Source organism: Nipponia nippon, unplaced genomic scaffold (genome assembly GCF_047370975.1).
Source record: "Nipponia nippon isolate SJK-2023a ecotype South Korea unplaced genomic scaffold, ASM4737097v1 scaffold_3, whole genome shotgun sequence".
In the NCBI taxonomy this organism is placed as follows: Eukaryota; Metazoa; Chordata; class Aves; order Pelecaniformes; family Threskiornithidae; genus Nipponia; species Nipponia nippon.
Window position 1 is genome coordinate 104,347,281 of NW_028262347.1, and position 16,532 is coordinate 104,363,812.

The following is a 16,532-nucleotide window of genomic DNA, read 5'->3' on the forward strand; positions in this document are numbered from 1 at the left end:
GAACAGAGCTGGTTACGAACAGTAAGGAACCTACTGCTTCCTACTAATCAGCTCTATCTTAGAAGTCAGTCAAACTCTCCCCGTTACCTCCAAATCCCGCTTTACCCAAAACCTAATTTAAGCTTACAAAGGGTGTGTCACAGCCTGTCTTCCAAAAACAGAGTGTTTGCTCCCACAATAAGAAAGTGCCAGGATAAAAAAAACTTCCTGATGATACAGCCTTATGAGAAATAAACTGCAGGTATGCGGAGAAGAAACCAGCACTTTCCCATCTGAATCCTCCTGAAAATGTACAACAATAAAGAACATCTGGGCACTGGAGAAGTGTGCAAATACAGAATCTACTTGGGATTTAGGTGAGGGACAAAAATTTACTACTTAGAAACTAGAGTGCCTACACAAATTCTTTGACTACTATGGAATAATATGCATGTACTAAGAACTAGTAAAACAGATGGATAACCATGTATATGACTTTATAATGACTGTTCCACATTATCTGCCCTTGTAAAGCTGTTTATCTTCTAACTTCCAGAATAAAAAGTTAAAACTAAAATCCTATCTCTGATGTTAGATGAGGATTTCAACATGCTCCTTGGAACAAACTTTTAAATTCTTTTTCTCTTTAAAGCCTTGCAGTATCATACAAAGGACTAGCAGAGTCAGCTTCCTGCTTAGTGAGAACCCATAGGGCTTCTCCATATGTATCAGTGTTCACTTAGGATGCTATGTATTTTAGTTAATCAATTCAAAGCCCACAGGAAACCTCTCGAGGTTAAACTTCCTAAGCTGCTAAAGTGAAATTAATATGCCTCCCCAAAGGAGCTTAAGTAAAATAACTGCTAGCACATTGTTTCAGCAACCTTTACAGCAACCTCCACCTGAAAACTCAGATGACAAATTGAGGCAAAAGCCCCTTCACACCCTAGAACATTAGGCTGGCCTAAGGGAAAGAGTTACACACCTTGTAATGAATTAAGAACAAAATGAGGAAATAGAGGGAGCTTTTCATCCTCCCTTGCTCAAAATTGGCTGTACAAGTCTTAACCCTCCTCCCTTCAGTTCACTGCAGCATGCGAACACAGTTGCATTTGTAGCATTATTTTCAAGGGTCTGTCTTATCCCTGTCCAAAGAAAAGGACTAGATTGCTCTTTCTGGAGCCATTGCTTTTTTGCTAGGTACTTTTGAAGGGTAAGAAGGAAAGGATTTGGCAAGTGTTTGAATACCCACGCCATCGCTCTTCACTTTTTCTTGGCCATGGAAAGAGTGGGAAGAGCAGAGACCTCTCACGGGAATGCTCTCTTCTGAGGTGAATAGCTCTCCCTGCAGCCTTAACAAAAGAGATATGCCAGCCAAGGGGAAGGACTGAAAAGTCCTACAAGGAATAGGTGAGGAGAGCAAAGGAATTCACAAGCAGTAGCATAAATCAGTTGGATTTGCTTCCTTTTTAGATCCCAGGATCTCCCGCTACTGCCTCAAGGAATACAAGAGCAGAATGGCTCTCCTTGCGTGGTTACTGCCCTGCCAGGTCATGTGGAGAGCTGCAGGCACAACACAGGGGGACACACCTAGACAGCCACACACACCTCTGAAGAGAAGCAGTCACACAGCATCTGGGAACAGACTTAACTAGCAAAGGCCTGGCAAGAGAGGGAGATGCTTCCTAATCAGGCAAAAAGCAAACTGGGCCAGCGAAGCAAACACAGCCAATAATTTCCCTAGTTCCTCACAGCAGTTACTTCAAACAGCAGGACTTAAAATAAGGACAGTTTACCAGCAATGGCTGCATCTCGTCCTTTCTGATGCAGACGAAAGCACAGAACGTGTGCTGAGCTTTGCAGATGAAGCTTGCAGCTGTAGCTTACTGTGGATAGAAGCTACAAGAACTGAGAGAAATATTGGAAAGGAAACAGTTTCCTTTCTGCAACACAGACCCAAGTTATTCCACATATAACAGGGGCAGGCCAGATCAGGCCCTATGAAAACAAAGCACACGTATTTAGCAAGTCCTCAGCTGAACATCCCTTTTCTACACTACAGGCAACAGCACCTGTACCAAATAACAGAATCTTACAGTACAATCTACCACTACATGAGCTGCTTTTATTTCCCCAGCACTGCAAATGGGAGACCTGTTAAGAGCAATGGGCTAGGTAGGGGAAACGTAAAGAACATAACGCTACCTACCTAGTACCGCTTGTTAGACCCTGGCAGCCCTAACTCAAGATTTTCAGTGTAGGACTCTCTTCTTCCTTTGCCCTCAGCAGGCTTTACAGTACACTCTATTGAAGAGAATCAAAAAAAGGCCCCATCACAAAGGCAAGGAGAACAGAGCACTGCATTCATCAGAGCAAACCTTCAGTTTCACACAAGAAAAAACTTCCATCGAGAAATGACTAATTTAAAGCCATGGCAATATACAACAGCTGAATGAAATCTTCTCCTCATCAGGGTCCTGAATACACTAACAGGCCATGCTTGTCCTGATCAGCCTCACCTGGGGCTTCCACACCCACCCTTTGCCCATAGGTCCAGGAGCTCCATTTAAGCTCAGGCCTGGGTCTTCAGGACTTGACTGTCCTATTTTGTAGGTGTACCTGTTTCAAGTCTTACCTCCAACCTTACCTCCTTGGTGCCCTTCAAACTTATGTTGTAAGTAAGCTTACCCCCAATTCCCTCTCTGCCTCCATCTCGCAGACAGCCCCTTTAGGCCCACAGCGTTACTTTTACCCCAGTGCTTCCTCTGCCACCGCCTCCCTTTGCTCCAGAACGGATTCCTCCTGTGGATCCTAGCCCTGGCTCATAGCTCGCCTTTCCTGGGACTGCCGACGAGCCTTGCTGTCACCATCCGGCTCTGCCTGCCGCGCTCAAGCTGCGTGCGACTGCACCCTGTCGGCGAGGGCGCCGGCAGCGCTGAGGCTGCCCACAGCTCCCCGTCTGCTCTCCTTCCTGGAGCAGCCCTGCCCCCTACCCTTCTCCCTCCAGCGATCGTATTTAACGTGGATTACAACTAGGAGCAGACTGATGGAGAGGAAGGAGTTTAAGTGGACTGAAGGCTTTCCTCTTCCAATGTCGCTTGCATGCTCCCGAGTTTCCACCTCCTCCCCTCCCAAGCCTGCCTTTGCACCACCGGCGGCCTTCCCGCCCTGCGTGCTGCCTTCACCCAGACGCGGGGGGGGGGGGCCTTTCCAAACCCCCTCACGCCGGGAGGACGGCTGTGCCTCGCGGGCCCCTCCTTCCCGCCGGCCGCCGCCGAGCACCCGGACCTGCGCGGCGGGGACCGCCTCCGCCCGGCCGCGGCCCGGCCGCGATGGCGGCGAGGGCGGAGCCGGGGCGCTTGCGCGCGCGTGCGTGCAGGTCTGTACGTGGCGTTGCGCGCGCGTGCGCGCAGGCGGCACGTGGCGGCGGGGCAGCATGGCGGAGCGGCCGGCGGTGCCCAGCGACCTCTTCCCCTTCGTGCTCGCCTTCCTGCGCGAGCACCGCTTCGAGGGCGCCGCGCGCGCCTTCGCCAGGGAGGCGGCGGCGGTGAGCGGGGGCGGGGGGCGGTGGGAGGGGCGGGCGGCTGGCTGGCTGACCGACTGACCGACCGACCGATCGATCGACTGACTGACTGACCGGCCTCTCTCTTGGTTTAGAAGGAGCAGGACCCCAACGCAGCCTCCCTCCTGGACATCTTCAGTTACTGGGTGAAGTAAGTGCCCCTCCGCCGGCGGGGGCCCCGCTTACCGGGCCCGGGGGCGGGGGGGGGGGAGGGGGGGGGGCGCGCTGCCGCGCTCCCTCCGGCAGCAGCCACCGGCCGGCCCTCGCCTCGTAGCCCCCAGCTCAGCCTTTCTCCCTTTAGGTCTCCCGCGGCCAAGAAGAGAAAGCTCGTTCCCAACGGCCCCCAGGCGAAGAGGAAGCCATCCGCCAGCAGCGACGACAGCTCCAGCGAGGAGGACCGGAGGCCGCCAGCCAAGAAACCAGGTGGGGTTTGTGAGCGGCCCTAGGCCAGGCCAGGGCTGTGTTTGACATTGGCTCCTCACCTGGATACGGATCTCGGCTTCAGCGGCTCATTTGAGGTCCTTCAGTGGCTATCAAGGAGTGGGTTTGTATTGACTGATCTTGATTCTGGTAGGTCTTTTGCCCATGACATGTAAGGTATGTTCATCCCAGCTAAGGGTGATCTCTTTATCCAGTTATAATTTAAGTATATGAGGGTTTGTGTCCGCTAGAAGGTCTTAGCCACTCTCTTTTGCCTGCGACTGATAAAGGCATTGGGCTGTATTGAGTTTTGAACGTGCTATTGAAGTAGTGCCTTCATTACCTTGTTTATATTGAGATTCTGCTTTCCAAACACTCACTGATAGCATATCGCGGCAGGGTTACTCCTCCTTGCTTCGGTACTTTCAAATTATGTGTTGATCTAAATATTGAATGAAATTGGTTTTTGAGTGCATGTAGATTGGGCTGCTACTCTCTTCATGGGAAGTAGCTACCTCATGATTTTTTTTCTGTGCTATTTTCCAGGGACTCTTGGTTTCACCGAGAGCTTTAAAGAATGGTTTCTTATCTTGCTATTGTAGGAAAACCGATTTAGGTTTTATAAGTGCTTTCACATTTGTTAAAATACACATAATTTGACAAAACTCTGGCATGGCTAGGATTTATCAGGCTCCTCTGTATCGTGGGCACCGTGACCTGTTTGATGCAGGGCAGTTGTACACGATACCCTTGAGTTCCAGAGAAGTGCCAAGCATCCTTACTCACCTGCTGCTTGTGTCAGGTTATTACCCTCCTTTCTCTCAAGCCTCTGTCCTAGTGCTATCAAAATATATGTCCCTCCACTGCACTTTGGTATGTGGTGAGCTGTATTCTTCCCTTTTTATCTGGAATTGTTCTTACTCCTTGCCTTAATCACAGTGTATGCAAGGTTGTGTGTATCTAGCAGTAGGTTTGTGGGAGAGAAGGAGTAGACAGGGAGAGGGAGAGACACAGAAAGAAAACTGATATTCAACTTGAGCCATCCTAAAGCTGAATTTGAACTTAGATCTGATTTTTATTTGATAAGGACAATTGCAAATACAACTCGAGGCAAAATTATTTCTTTTGCTTCGCGTTATTAAAAAGCAATCGGTAACCAGGAAGGAGTACATTTGGCTAAAACACGTTAAGCAAAGTGTCTGGAACCTTAACGCAGCATTGCAGTGGTTCTCTTTGGAAGTCTGCGCTTGTTCACAGCGCGTTTTCGTAAGCTGGAAGGTGTGCAGACACAGTTAATGTTATCTCAGTTTGTGGGGACACTTTCCTTGTGGGGTGTCATTTTTGGTGATAGAAGTCTGCGCTTAAATGTGTATGTGACAAAGATTAAATCTAGAATTGGTTTTATCCTCTTACCTACCCATTTTGGAGTCTTCTGCCGCACCCTGCTCAAGAAACAAAGTCAGTGTTACGAACTTCAGTCATGGTTTAATGACCTTAGTATATCCTTTTGCCCTGATAAACAATAGTGCAGGATATAGGTACATGAAAGTTGTGAATTAACTTATCATCGATGTGTGCTGTCCCTTATTTGCAGCTAAAGCAGCAGCTGTGCCCAAGGCAAAAGCAGTTCCTCCAGCCAAGAAGGCAGAGAGCAGCAGTGAGGACTCCAGTGACGATTCAGACTCGGAGGAGGAGAAGCCAGCAAAGGTCAGCTTTTCTTTCCAGCCTCTTTAATGCATGTTTGACAGTGGTGGATAATAGCAGATTTGACCAGCAGAATTCTCTCTGAAATTGGGCTCGCTTTTCCTGAACTATGCAGTGCCTAGACTGCTGCAGGTGCAATGTAAGAAGACATTTCTGTAGTGGACGGTGTGCCATTTGGACTAGTCCCGTGAAAAATTAATTTCATGTCCAGCACCCACTGTGTTTCATATCCAAGTTTGCTCCTTGCTCTTACCCTAAGACTGCCAGGGCTTACTTTTTTTGCAGAGAAAGATTTATTTACAGTCGCTAAAATAAATTTGATCTGTTCCTACATATATGTGTATATATAAAAAGATCATCTTCTCTTTCCTTTTTCTTGCTGCAGTCATGGTCTTGAGAAGTGGGGAGGGAGGAAGAATGACGTCAGTGTACACTAGAGGAGACCAGCCAGAGTTGCCCAGTCAGTATTTTGAGTCTTCAAACCAGTGTGGTCTGGAGAAGGAGCCCCAGAGCTGCCCCATTTTGAGGAGGCAGAACCTGGAGACTGAGGTGTAAAGGAAGTCTCCCATGGGCTGCTGGGAGGTTTCCCAGAGCAAAATAGTTATCCAGGGATTTTTCAGGCCCTAACCATTAGGCAGAGTGGTGTTTCCAAGTCAAAATGGTAACTTCTGTGAAAGACAGCTGTTTATAGTTTCTGTACATGTGTCACACTTATTAGCCTCTTTTTCTTTCCATGGCTACAAGGGCTAATCAGTTTTCCCTCCTGTTGTTTAGAAAGGTGCAAAACCTGTGGTGAAGCCAGCTGGAGCCAAAATCCAGCCTCAGAAGAAAGCAGAGAGTTCCAGCTCTGACTCGAGCAGCTCAGATGAAGAACCACCAAAGAAACAGCCACCAAAACCTGCAACGCCTAAATCAGGTACCTCTTATTGTGTATCATGAGTCAAAGTGCAAAACCAAAAAAGCCAGGGGAGGAGTGATGGGGGCTGTACCTACATGCAAAGGCACACGTGTTAACATAGGAGTCTGAGAATCTGCTGTCACTGCCATTTGCCCTCCAGTCCAGTGTGACATGGAAGAGGTGTAGAACTGATGGCAAATAAAACATCTGGTCCAAAATGCTGCATTGTTTGCATAAGGAGCAGTAATCAGCAACCTTAACTGCTTAAGTTGTTGTCGTGGTTTAACCCCAGCCAGCAACTAAACACCACACAGCCGCTTGCTCACTCCCTGCTCCCCGGTGGGATGGGGGAGAGAATGGGAAGAGTAAAAGTGAGAAAACTCATGGGTTGAGGTCAGACCAGTTTAATAATTGAAATAAAGTAAACTGTAGTAATAATAATAATATACAAAGCAAGTGATGCATGATGCAGTTGCTCACCACCTGCCTACTGATGCCCAGCCCATCCCCGAGCAGCAGTCTCCCCCTCCTGGCCAATTTCCCCCAGTTTATATACTGAGCATGACATCGTATGGTATGGAATAGCCCTTTGGCCAGTCTGGGTCAGCTGTCCTGGCTGTGCCCCTTCTCAGCTTCTTTTGCACCTGGCAGAGCATGGGAAGCTGAAAAATCTTTGACTAGTGTAAGCATTACTTAGCAACAACTAAAACATCAGTGCGTTATCAATATTATTCTCATACTAAATCCAAAACACAGCACTATACCAGCAACTAAGAAGGAAATTAACTCTATCCCAGCCAAAACCAGGACAGTTGTGCTTTTGCCAGTGTCTTCCTCTCAAAGAGCAGGGAAGATCTTTACTTAGCCTTTAGTCCTGGAACTTCCAGTGAGCTAGAATGGACAGTTTTCTGAAAACTTACTCTAAGCTTGCAGTAGGATAAAACAACAGTTTTGCAGTATTGCCTTAATCTGCCCTGTTGGCTTCCTGCGGTTCTTTTCTCTCTAGGATCCTTTATGCTGAATGTAATTACCCCTCATCTACCATAGCATATGTTCTAATGTCCCTTTTTGCTTATCTCAAAAGGAGGTAAAGCTGCCCAGGTGGCCACCAAGGTGGTCAATGGAAAAGCAGCAAGCAGTAGCAGCAGCAGTGAAGATTCTGATGAGGAAAAGGCTGCACCGAAGAAGGTAAATTAGACCATGAAAAACTTCATGAACCCTGTAGAAGTCTAGTAAGACTGGGTGTATCTCTATCTTGCAGGGACTGTGAAATGTGTAGACAAAGGCACAGACTACACAGATGCTGAGCGCAGCATCTGGGGCTCTTATATTTCCTTCTCCTTTATACAGTGGGATAATGTGTTCTAGCACCTCTCCAGGCACTGGCTTTCTTCTGTAATACTTCCTTACTGTTTCCTCTGCTCCTTCCTTTTACAGGAAAACATCTCATTGTGTCATAACCATATTGTAATCTCCATTATATGTTCACTTTTGCATGACTCTCTTGTGCATAGCTATCTGTACTTTGAGTTTTCCACTAGGGAGTGTTTAAAAATATTTTCTGCAACACAAGTAATCATAGCTGTGTTTAATCAAGTGGCAGTTGCTACCATTTCAGTCACTTCTGTGCCCCTTAGTCAGAGGAGCTCCTCATTAGGGATTCATGCAGCAGAAAACAGCAGCAGAGTGGTCAGAAAGGTAGTGATGCTCATGTGTTTCCTAAAATTTGCATTTGAGAATCTTCATTAATCTTTCTCCCTTTGTCTTCAAAATTTGCCCTCTTAAGTGAGGCATAGGGTTAAACAAGATCCACATCCAGATGTCCCCACAAGATTTCTGTAACTTCTTTTTTTAACGTGTTTTTCTTTCCTTCTTGTGATAAGGCTGTTGCCAAGAAATCACCTCTGCCGAAACCTGCAGCCACTCAAGCATGTCCAGGGAAAAACAAACGTGCCAAGGAAAGTTCCAGTAGCGAGGACTCATCTGACAGCTCAGATGATGAAAAGCCACCTGCAAAACAAAAGCCAAAGTCTGGTAAGTACTAAATACCATTGCTACTACATGGGAGGATGCTTTCTGCTAGTCCCGCTGTCCCGGGAGAAGCGTGTGCTGGGCACAGGCAAGTCTTGCTGCACACAAGGTTCCAGGTGGTGCCGGTGGTGGTACTGTGAACCAGAAATACAACAGCTCTTTTCATGTGTGCTGTTGGGACTAAAGCTTACAATTCAGCTCCTCCCTCAGCAAAGGATGGGGAGTGAGAGAGATTGTGACAGACTCTGCTTGGTTTGCTGCATGTCTTCTGTTCAGATAGCCTTTAAATACTTTCTTCTTGCAGGTTTCCCGTCTGCCAGGATTTGGGAAGTAATTTGCCAGTGGTTTGGTTATTCTGTAACTGCAGCAATTTAACTTTTTTAGGGTTTTTTTGTGATGTATCCAGGGTTGTTCAATTGCAATCCAGCTGATGGGCTAAATGGGCCTCTGTTCAATATAGTGTAGTGCTTTTAGGATTCCAGTAGAGAGCTGACCTGAGTGGAGGATCAAGCATCGAAATGCAGTCTGATTCTCTAACCAGAGGATTTGAGAAGGCAGTAAATGAAAACAATCAACATTGGCATCTTTATTTGTTTTTTTTTTCTGAAGAAGTTTCGCAACACAAGCTCCCATTCTTCTAAAAGTGCAGAGAAAACTTCTGCAGAGATGGTTGGGTCAGCTGAACCCCAAAAGGAGAGCTAAACTCACAGTAGAAACAGGAGGTAGCAGTTGGGTAGGCGTAACCTTTCAGATTATAAACTAGTATCCTTGGTTGTAGCTACAGAAGGGGAATAAATGGAACCAAATAGCAGAAGTGCTTTATTCTAACTACAGCAAACATCTCATGTGCTGCTCGCATTGTCATGCAGGCATCTGAATGCTGTCTCTCTTCATAGGTCAGTACAGTGCTGTACCACCTCCTCAAGCTACGCAGATGAAGAAGGGCCTTGCCAAGACTCCTGCAAAAAAGGCTGAGAGCAGTGACTCTTCAGACAGTAGTGATGAGGCAGAGCAGGTGCCCCGAAAGGGAGGAGCAGGTACGTTGTGAGGAGAGGAAGCTGCAGAGGAAGTACTACATGGTGCGGACAATGTTTTGGCAATGTCTTGGTTTCCTTGAAAAAGCCATTTGACTTTGGTCTATGTTGCTGTTTCCTTCTCTGGAAGCTTCTGAGTAATTTGAAAGCACCACAAACAACACCGTGTACAGTCTGTGGATCTTGGATTACTTTATGCGTGTTCGTTTGAAAAGTCATCAGGATCTAGTTTATCAGGAGTAAGCCAGGCCCATTACTGCAGCTGGCCAGATGCTTGCTTGGCTTCCATGTGCTAGCTGAATGGCTGGTGCACTGAGAAGGGAGCTTTTTCACATCTGGAAAGGTTTGGATCTTGGGACAAAGGTTTGGTGTGGATGTGACTTGTTAATTTTAAACTTGCTTTTGCAGGCAAAGCAGTAGTAGCTAAAACAACCCCTGGCCCCGCAAACAAAGCTGTGACTACCAAGAAGGCTGAATCCAGTTCTGACAGTGACTCAGGTAATTCAAGAAATAAAGTTTCGATTTTTTTGTGTTAATGTTTTTATTGGCCAGCTTGCTGTATAGTGGCATATCCGCTAAGATCCCTAGCGTAAGAGCTCGAAAGCTTCACAGTCTCCATGGCTAATAAGATGTGAAATTGAAAAACAGCAGCCTGCTATGCATAGTGGAGTCTGACCATGAGACACCAGTGAGACCGTTGGCAAGTGCAGAAAGGTCTGCATGTTGCTGGATGGAAAGGCTGGGGTATCATGTGTATCAGGTTTCTCCAGGAAGGTTAATGGTTACACTTTTTGGGGATCTGTGTCTTAAGATTTTTGGTTTCTGTTATCCCACTGTGTTTGGGAGGAGTTTCTGAAATAAAAAATGTTGTTGCCATACCAAGTTCAAAATAGACTCAAAAGATGCATTTTCCTAATGTGACCTTAGAAATGGGAGCAGTGTGCTTTGTATCTTCTGTTGATCAGGTTTAAGGTTTGCGATGCTGTATTTCCCATATAAGTTCCCTGTGTGCTACATTTCCCCTCCAAGTTCAAGGTGCTCCTGTTGTATATCTCAACATCTCTGGTGCCACGGCAGGGACTGTGGGTGGCAGCTGCCTGTCTGTCTGCAGACAGCTAGCACTAGACTGTGTGACCTTTCAAGAAGTGGCAGGGGTTCTGTGTTTTCTGGTTTTGTTGCCTAGTTTCTCACAAGTGGACGAGGTTTTGATTACCGTTATTAAAGTGTTCAGAAATGTTGGAATAGATCAGGCTTAGCATTCCATATTGCTGTGACACACAATACAAAAGCATATTTGTATGCAGGAGTCTCCAGTCCATCCTCAGACTGCTGCTAAACATATCTGATACAGGAAATAGAAAGCTAAAATGAGATACTGTGCTGTTGCTGCCTCACCTTCACAATTTTATCTCCTAATTCCTTGCCTGTTCTTTGATCCTTACCACATAGCTTCTTTTCTCGATGTTTCTTCTCCCTGAGTTTGTTCTTTCTTCTAAGCACTAGAAGCTTATTAACTTAAAGAACATCTTTTTTTTTTTTTTTTTTTTGTTTAGATTCTAGCTCTGAAGATGACAAGAAGAAGGTAGGGAGTAAGCTCCCAGCTAAACAACCTGTGATAAAGAATACTTCCAAACCAACAAAAGTAGCTGTCAAGCCTGGACAAGCAAAGAAAGACTCCAGTTCCTCCTCAGATAGCTCAGGTATTGGGGTAGGAGAAAAGGAGAATTTCCACATGCGTGTTGTGCTTGCTCAGACCTCTGTGCTTCTCGGCAGGGTACGAGGGTGCACTTGGACAGGAATACTCATTGCAGTGTTGTTTCAAGTAGCTAACGAAGTGCACATACGTGAATCTGTATGTTAGCTTCATGTTGAAGGAATGCCTCTTAGCCTTCATTATTCTTTTCCTTTCCATTCTAGATTCTGATAGCTCTGACAAGAAGGCCCCTGTGAAGCCCGCAACTAAAGCAGCAACGCCTGCAACAAAGAAGTCACAAGCTGCCACAAAGAAAGCACAAAGTAGCTCTGATTCAGATAGCAGCTCCAGCAGCTCTAAGGATGAGAAGAAGAAGAAGAAAGGCACTCCAGCTAAATTAGCTGGCAAAGTGGGTAAGCCAGTGTCCAAACCTTCTGCCCCAGCTCCCAAAGCAGGCACTTCTGACTCTGATAGCTCGAGCAGTGAAGAAGAAGAAAAGAAGCCAGCAGTGAAACCAGCCACCAAATCTACAGGGGCAGCAAAAGCAACTGTGGGGAAGAAGGCAGCTGCTTCCAGTAGTGGTAGCAGCTCATCTGATAGTTCCAGCGAAGAGGAAGAGAAGCCCAAAAAGGCAGGGAAAGGGGCACAGAAGAATTCTAAGACCACTGCCTCCACAGAGAAAGCAAAAGCATCCACACCAGTGGCAAACAACCTGAAGTCTAAGGCAGCTGGTGGCAGCAGTAGCAGCAGTGAAAGCAGCTCTGAAGAAGAGACTGGCAAAGTCAATGGAGGTACTACCTACAGTCTGGGAAGTGGGTCTGTCAGGCAATGGTACTGAGCTAAGCGTGAACGGGAGCCTTTCCTAAACAATATTCAGTCTAATCTCTATGTGCTATTAGATTATGCCATCGGGTGCAGTACTGAGAGGGAAGGGCTAGTTTTTAATTTGGTGTGATCCTTTCTGTCTGTACTGCCTATCTGCTGGCAATGGAGTGTGTGGTAACATGAAGTACATTTCTGTACGGTTGTTGCCAGTTGCCATCTCTGCATGCTGAAGGTTGTTAGTGACAAGCAAGGCAGACTGCTGGAGGACCTTGTCTGTGTTGAGTGGGACATCATAGGCGATGCCCCAAAGCACAGTCTCAATCTTTATCCCTCCAGGAGGAAAACAACTTCAAATGCAGTAGTGATGTGTGCAAGTGCATACTGTGTGACTCCAAGAACTGGCAAATTTTAAACAGAACTTTCTCAAGTGCACTAAATCATTAATATAGAGGTACCCTATTCCACAAAATTATCTTTATCCGTTAGGATAGGATGGCACAACCCTTGCTGACCCAGAATGGCTATTAGTGTCTGTTGTAGCGGTCTGTTTTCTGGGTGAGGTAATGCAGGGACTGATTCTCACACCTCTGTCAACACTGGGTTTGCATTCTGGGGAGAGATGCCATTACCTTTCCCAACACTGCAGTTACTCCCTTGGAAGTTTTACTGCTGTACATCTAACAGGCACGATCAGGAAGAAACAGAAGAGGGAAGATGTTCAGGAGCCAGAGACGCCACAAGGTGAAAAGGCAAAGATCAAAGCCAAAACACCACACACAGTTCCCAAGGTGAAACGGGTGAGTGAGGGTGGACTGTGGTGACTGGTGGGAGAGGCATCTTTGCCTCCTGAACAAGTAGGCTTGTTTTGGGGTTTGGGGGGAGGTTGGGCTCACAGGATTATTTGTATTTTTGCTCCCTTCTCAAGCACTTGAATCTTGTCTGGCGAACTTTAGGGAGTGCATATATGTGCATAATATTATTCTGTCAAAGGTTGATTGGATATGCTTGCATGGGAGCATCCCTGAGTTGCCTGATCTGAAGAAGGGAAAGAATTAGGAATCTGAGAAACACTTAGATTGAGGTGACCTGAACAGGGCTCCATATTTGCAGGGCAAGGAGGGAAGGACGTTTTCACTAAGGGAATATCATGCGCATGTATGCACTTACTGTATCTTATTTTCTTCCTCTTTAACAGCCAGCCTCTCCATTCCGCCGCGTAAGGGAAGAAGAGATTGAGCTGGATGCCCGTGTTGCTGACAACTCATTTGAAGCAAAGGTAGGGCTAGGTAGTGCCCAGCGTGGTAACACTTGGCCTCTGCAAATACATGTCGGCAGAGCGGCCTTGGTGTGCATGTGGGCAGTCTTTTTGGTTGGAATTTTTTCCACCAGGAGGTGCTGTTAGGAAGCATGTGAGCACTGGCAGGAGGTGCGTGGGAGAGTGGTATCAGCTCCAGTGTTAATGAACTGGTGTTTGCTGGGTAGGATGAAGTGCAAAGCATTGCCTTTACTCTCTTGGGTACTTCCCTGAATTTCTTTTTCCTCTCTCCCTTCGTCCCTCACAGAAAGGAGCAGCTGGTGACTGGGGTGAGAAGGCTAACAATATCCTGAAATTCACTAAAGGCAAATCTTTCCGCCATGAGAAGACAAAGAAAAAACGAGGCAGCTACCGTGGGGGCACTATATCGACCCAAGTCAATTCCGTCAAGTTTGAAAGTGACTGAGAATGTTTCCTTGGGAATTCATAAACCATCTGCTCACCAGAACAGCTTGGATGGTCATGTGGACATTATGGATGTCTGGAATGCTACCTCCCCTAGGGCAGGCAGCTCCAGCGTGGGGATGTGGGAAAATGGTTGGGTGTTTCCCCCTTTTATTTCTAATTCTGGTTTAGGTCCCTAATTTGGAACCGTCCTTGAGCTGGTGTTATTGGCACCACTAGGGTGACCTCCAAGACTTAAATTTTTACAGTCTTATTTTAAAAGGCTGGCAGTGATTTTTTTTTTTTTTTTTCCATTTTGGTTTCCTGCCCATCTATTAGAAGGAGAAGTCATTCTCCTGTATCTTAAACTGGCTGAAAAAGAAGTAGGAGGTTAACTCGGATACCTGTGAAATGACAAGTATTGTAACTAGCCAAAGGCAAGTTACATATAAGAGCAACAACTGATTTGAACCCTCTGGCTGTAATCCCCACTCCCACCTAACATTTCAAGTTCACAGTTGTAGTGTGACAGGGTTCCTCTTTCCTGTTTCCTTCTTTTATGGTTTCACCTTGCAATAAACTCCTACCTTCCTCTTCCTTCCACTCCTGTTGAGGCCACTAACCAGAGTACTTGGAGAAGCGGAGTCTAAGTACAGCTTAGTAGTTGAGTAGCTGTATTTTTTTGCAGTTGCAAGTTGGGGGCTGTTGTCAGAAAGGCCAAGGTCTGTAGTACTACTGTGGCACTCTTGATAACACTCTCGTTGGGAATCTAGCTGGGGAGTGGAGATGTGCAGAAGCCCTTAACTGCATGGAGGCTGTGACGTTTGGCTCAGTGGGAATGGGTAAGGAGGCAGAGGAGATGAAGCCCTCTTTTCTACCCAGCTCTGCTTTTTGCTGTGTTTTTGTTTCAGAGGCTCTGACTGCAGTGTGGCATTACTCCTCGTTCTCTCTGAACATAAAACGTGCCACCTTACGCTTCCTCCCAGCAATGTGCCATGCAGCTTGTTAGGAGTCGAGATGAATGTATCATTGATGCCTTAAATGTCTTTTCTGGGTTGGATCACTTGCTCTCGGAGCTGTTTTCCATCTGTTAAATCCATCTCAAGAAGTAAAATGCCAGTTTCCCCATAGCACTAAGGCAAGTAAAGCCTAGTGCTGTAAGGTTTGATGTGTTAGCTACAAGTTTGGTATGGGGAGCCTCAAACAAGTTCAGTAATTTGCAGCCTAAACTGAGTTTTCATGAGCAACTGAGAGAATATAATGGCTTAGTGCTGTTGAAAGGAGGACTTGCTTTCCCTCCAGTTGTGTGACTGCCTCCTTATTTCTGGTGCAACTCACATCTGGTAGAAAATGGTTCCCCCAACTACTTTTTTACCCTGTTAGGAAGGTTAAGTTAATTTTAGTTTGTGGAGCAGTCTGCTGAGCTCATAGCCAGTATGAATTGAACAGCGGTAGTGCATGTTTGGGAACGGGGTAGGGGGCTGTGAGAACTGCTCACCCTGTCTCATGAAACTGCCAGCCACCGAGAGAGGTTATGCAGGGCCTGATTTCCATGTTTCCATTCCCTTCCCAAAGGGTGACAATGAGAAGAGTCCCGTTGTTACGGGAAGCTCCGTTTGTGTGCAAAGTAGTGTCACCTAATTGAGGGTTAGGTGAGACTTAGCGAGCCACCCCCATCTACATGAGCTGCAGCTTGTCCCGATGAGCATTTTTCAGGACTTCCCCTCTGGCTTGCACAGTCACTCTGGTGCCTGGATTCTAGGCTACAGTGCTGAGGGGCCCGGGAGACCACGCTTTTTACAAGGAATTAAAGGTTAGATGCCAAAGGAGGGTGGGAAGAGAGTATTTTCTGCCTGGGGATTTGAACATCATCTTGCTTGTGACTTGTCATTTGCCCTCTTTCTTCTGTTTATCAGGAACTTATATTTGGAACTCCTAAACTTTTTAAAAGCTTTTATGTTTTGGGGGTATTTTCAAGTGTGAGCAAACAAATGTCTCCGAAAATAAAGATTGCTGCCTTTGTAATCTGAGTGGATCTGATAGTTAAAGGTGTGGAATAGCAGGTGGGAAAAGGGTGGGTATCAGTGCTGGGGGTAGTGTCATACTGTCTCTTGAAGCTGAATGGGCAAGTCTGACTACACCCATCTACAGCCATTCCTGTCTCCTTGGTGACGTGCTCATGTGCATGTGACAGGTCTTCAGAAGCAAGAGGTGGCCTGTGCAGCTGGCTGTCGGGTGACTGCAAGAAATTTGGAGAAAATGAGTGGAAGAATATTTACTTACACTACGACAAACAGGCTGCTTGAGTGCCCTCACACCAGAATGTCTCGTTAGCTCTTCTCCAGTACCGCTACCGCATTAGCTGGATGGCAGCTGGCGATATAACTTAAGCAGCACCAGCCTACGGGAATAAGAAACAATAGGTATAACTGGAAAATTTTGTATATACCCCGTTAAAAGAAGTAATTTCTGTGTCCCCTGCAATCTCTTCCTGCTCTGTGACCACGTGTGCAGGGACAAGAAACTCACCAGGTAGGGCCCGGTGGAGGTCTTGTGTGCCGTAATGCTTATTTCTACCCGTTGTGCTATGCCTCTGTGGAAGGGTTGGGATGAACGTAATCGCCAGGCGCATAACCTGTAACCAGCACCGTCTGCCACGGCCCTCCACCTCGAGCGTGATGTTGTCG

The 16,532-nt window shown here is 46.6% G+C and overlaps 1 protein-coding gene across 2 annotated transcripts; it reads left to right on the plus strand.

Moving 5' to 3' along the window:
- The first annotated feature begins 3,367 nt into the window (after positions 1-3,367).
- NOLC1 (nucleolar and coiled-body phosphoprotein 1) lies at positions 3,368-15,875 on the plus strand. 2 transcript variants are annotated; one of them, XM_087767299.1, is made up of 14 exons: positions 3,368-3,526; positions 3,637-3,692; positions 3,843-3,964; positions 5,556-5,668; positions 6,440-6,581; positions 7,648-7,751; positions 8,447-8,597; positions 9,491-9,631; positions 10,037-10,126; positions 11,182-11,328; positions 11,546-12,112; positions 12,831-12,943; positions 13,342-13,422; positions 13,709-15,875. In XM_087767299.1, exons 1-14 carry the CDS (start codon positions 3,416-3,418, stop codon positions 13,865-13,867), a joined length of 2,097 nt encoding a protein of 698 aa, XP_087623425.1. In that variant the 5' UTR covers positions 3,368-3,415; the 3' UTR covers positions 13,868-15,875. The 2 variants fall into 2 exon arrangements, with proteins under 2 accessions (XP_087623425.1, XP_087623426.1); XM_087767300.1 differs by lacking the exon at positions 12,831-12,943 and having other exon boundaries at positions 13,709-13,846.
- The last annotated feature ends 657 nt before the right edge of the window (positions 15,876-16,532 follow it).

Coding starts and splice junctions, on each gene's coding strand:
- NOLC1 (XM_087767299.1), top strand. CDS start 3,416: ATGGCGGAGCGGCCGGCGGTGCCCAGCGACCTCTTCCCCTTCGTGCTC. Junction 5,669..6,439: donor AGGAGGAGAAGCCAGCAAAG/GTCAGCTTTTCT, acceptor CCTGTTGTTTAG/AAAGGTGCAAAACCTGTGGT. Junction 6,582..7,647: donor ACCTGCAACGCCTAAATCAG/GTACCTCTTATT, acceptor TTATCTCAAAAG/GAGGTAAAGCTGCCCAGGTG.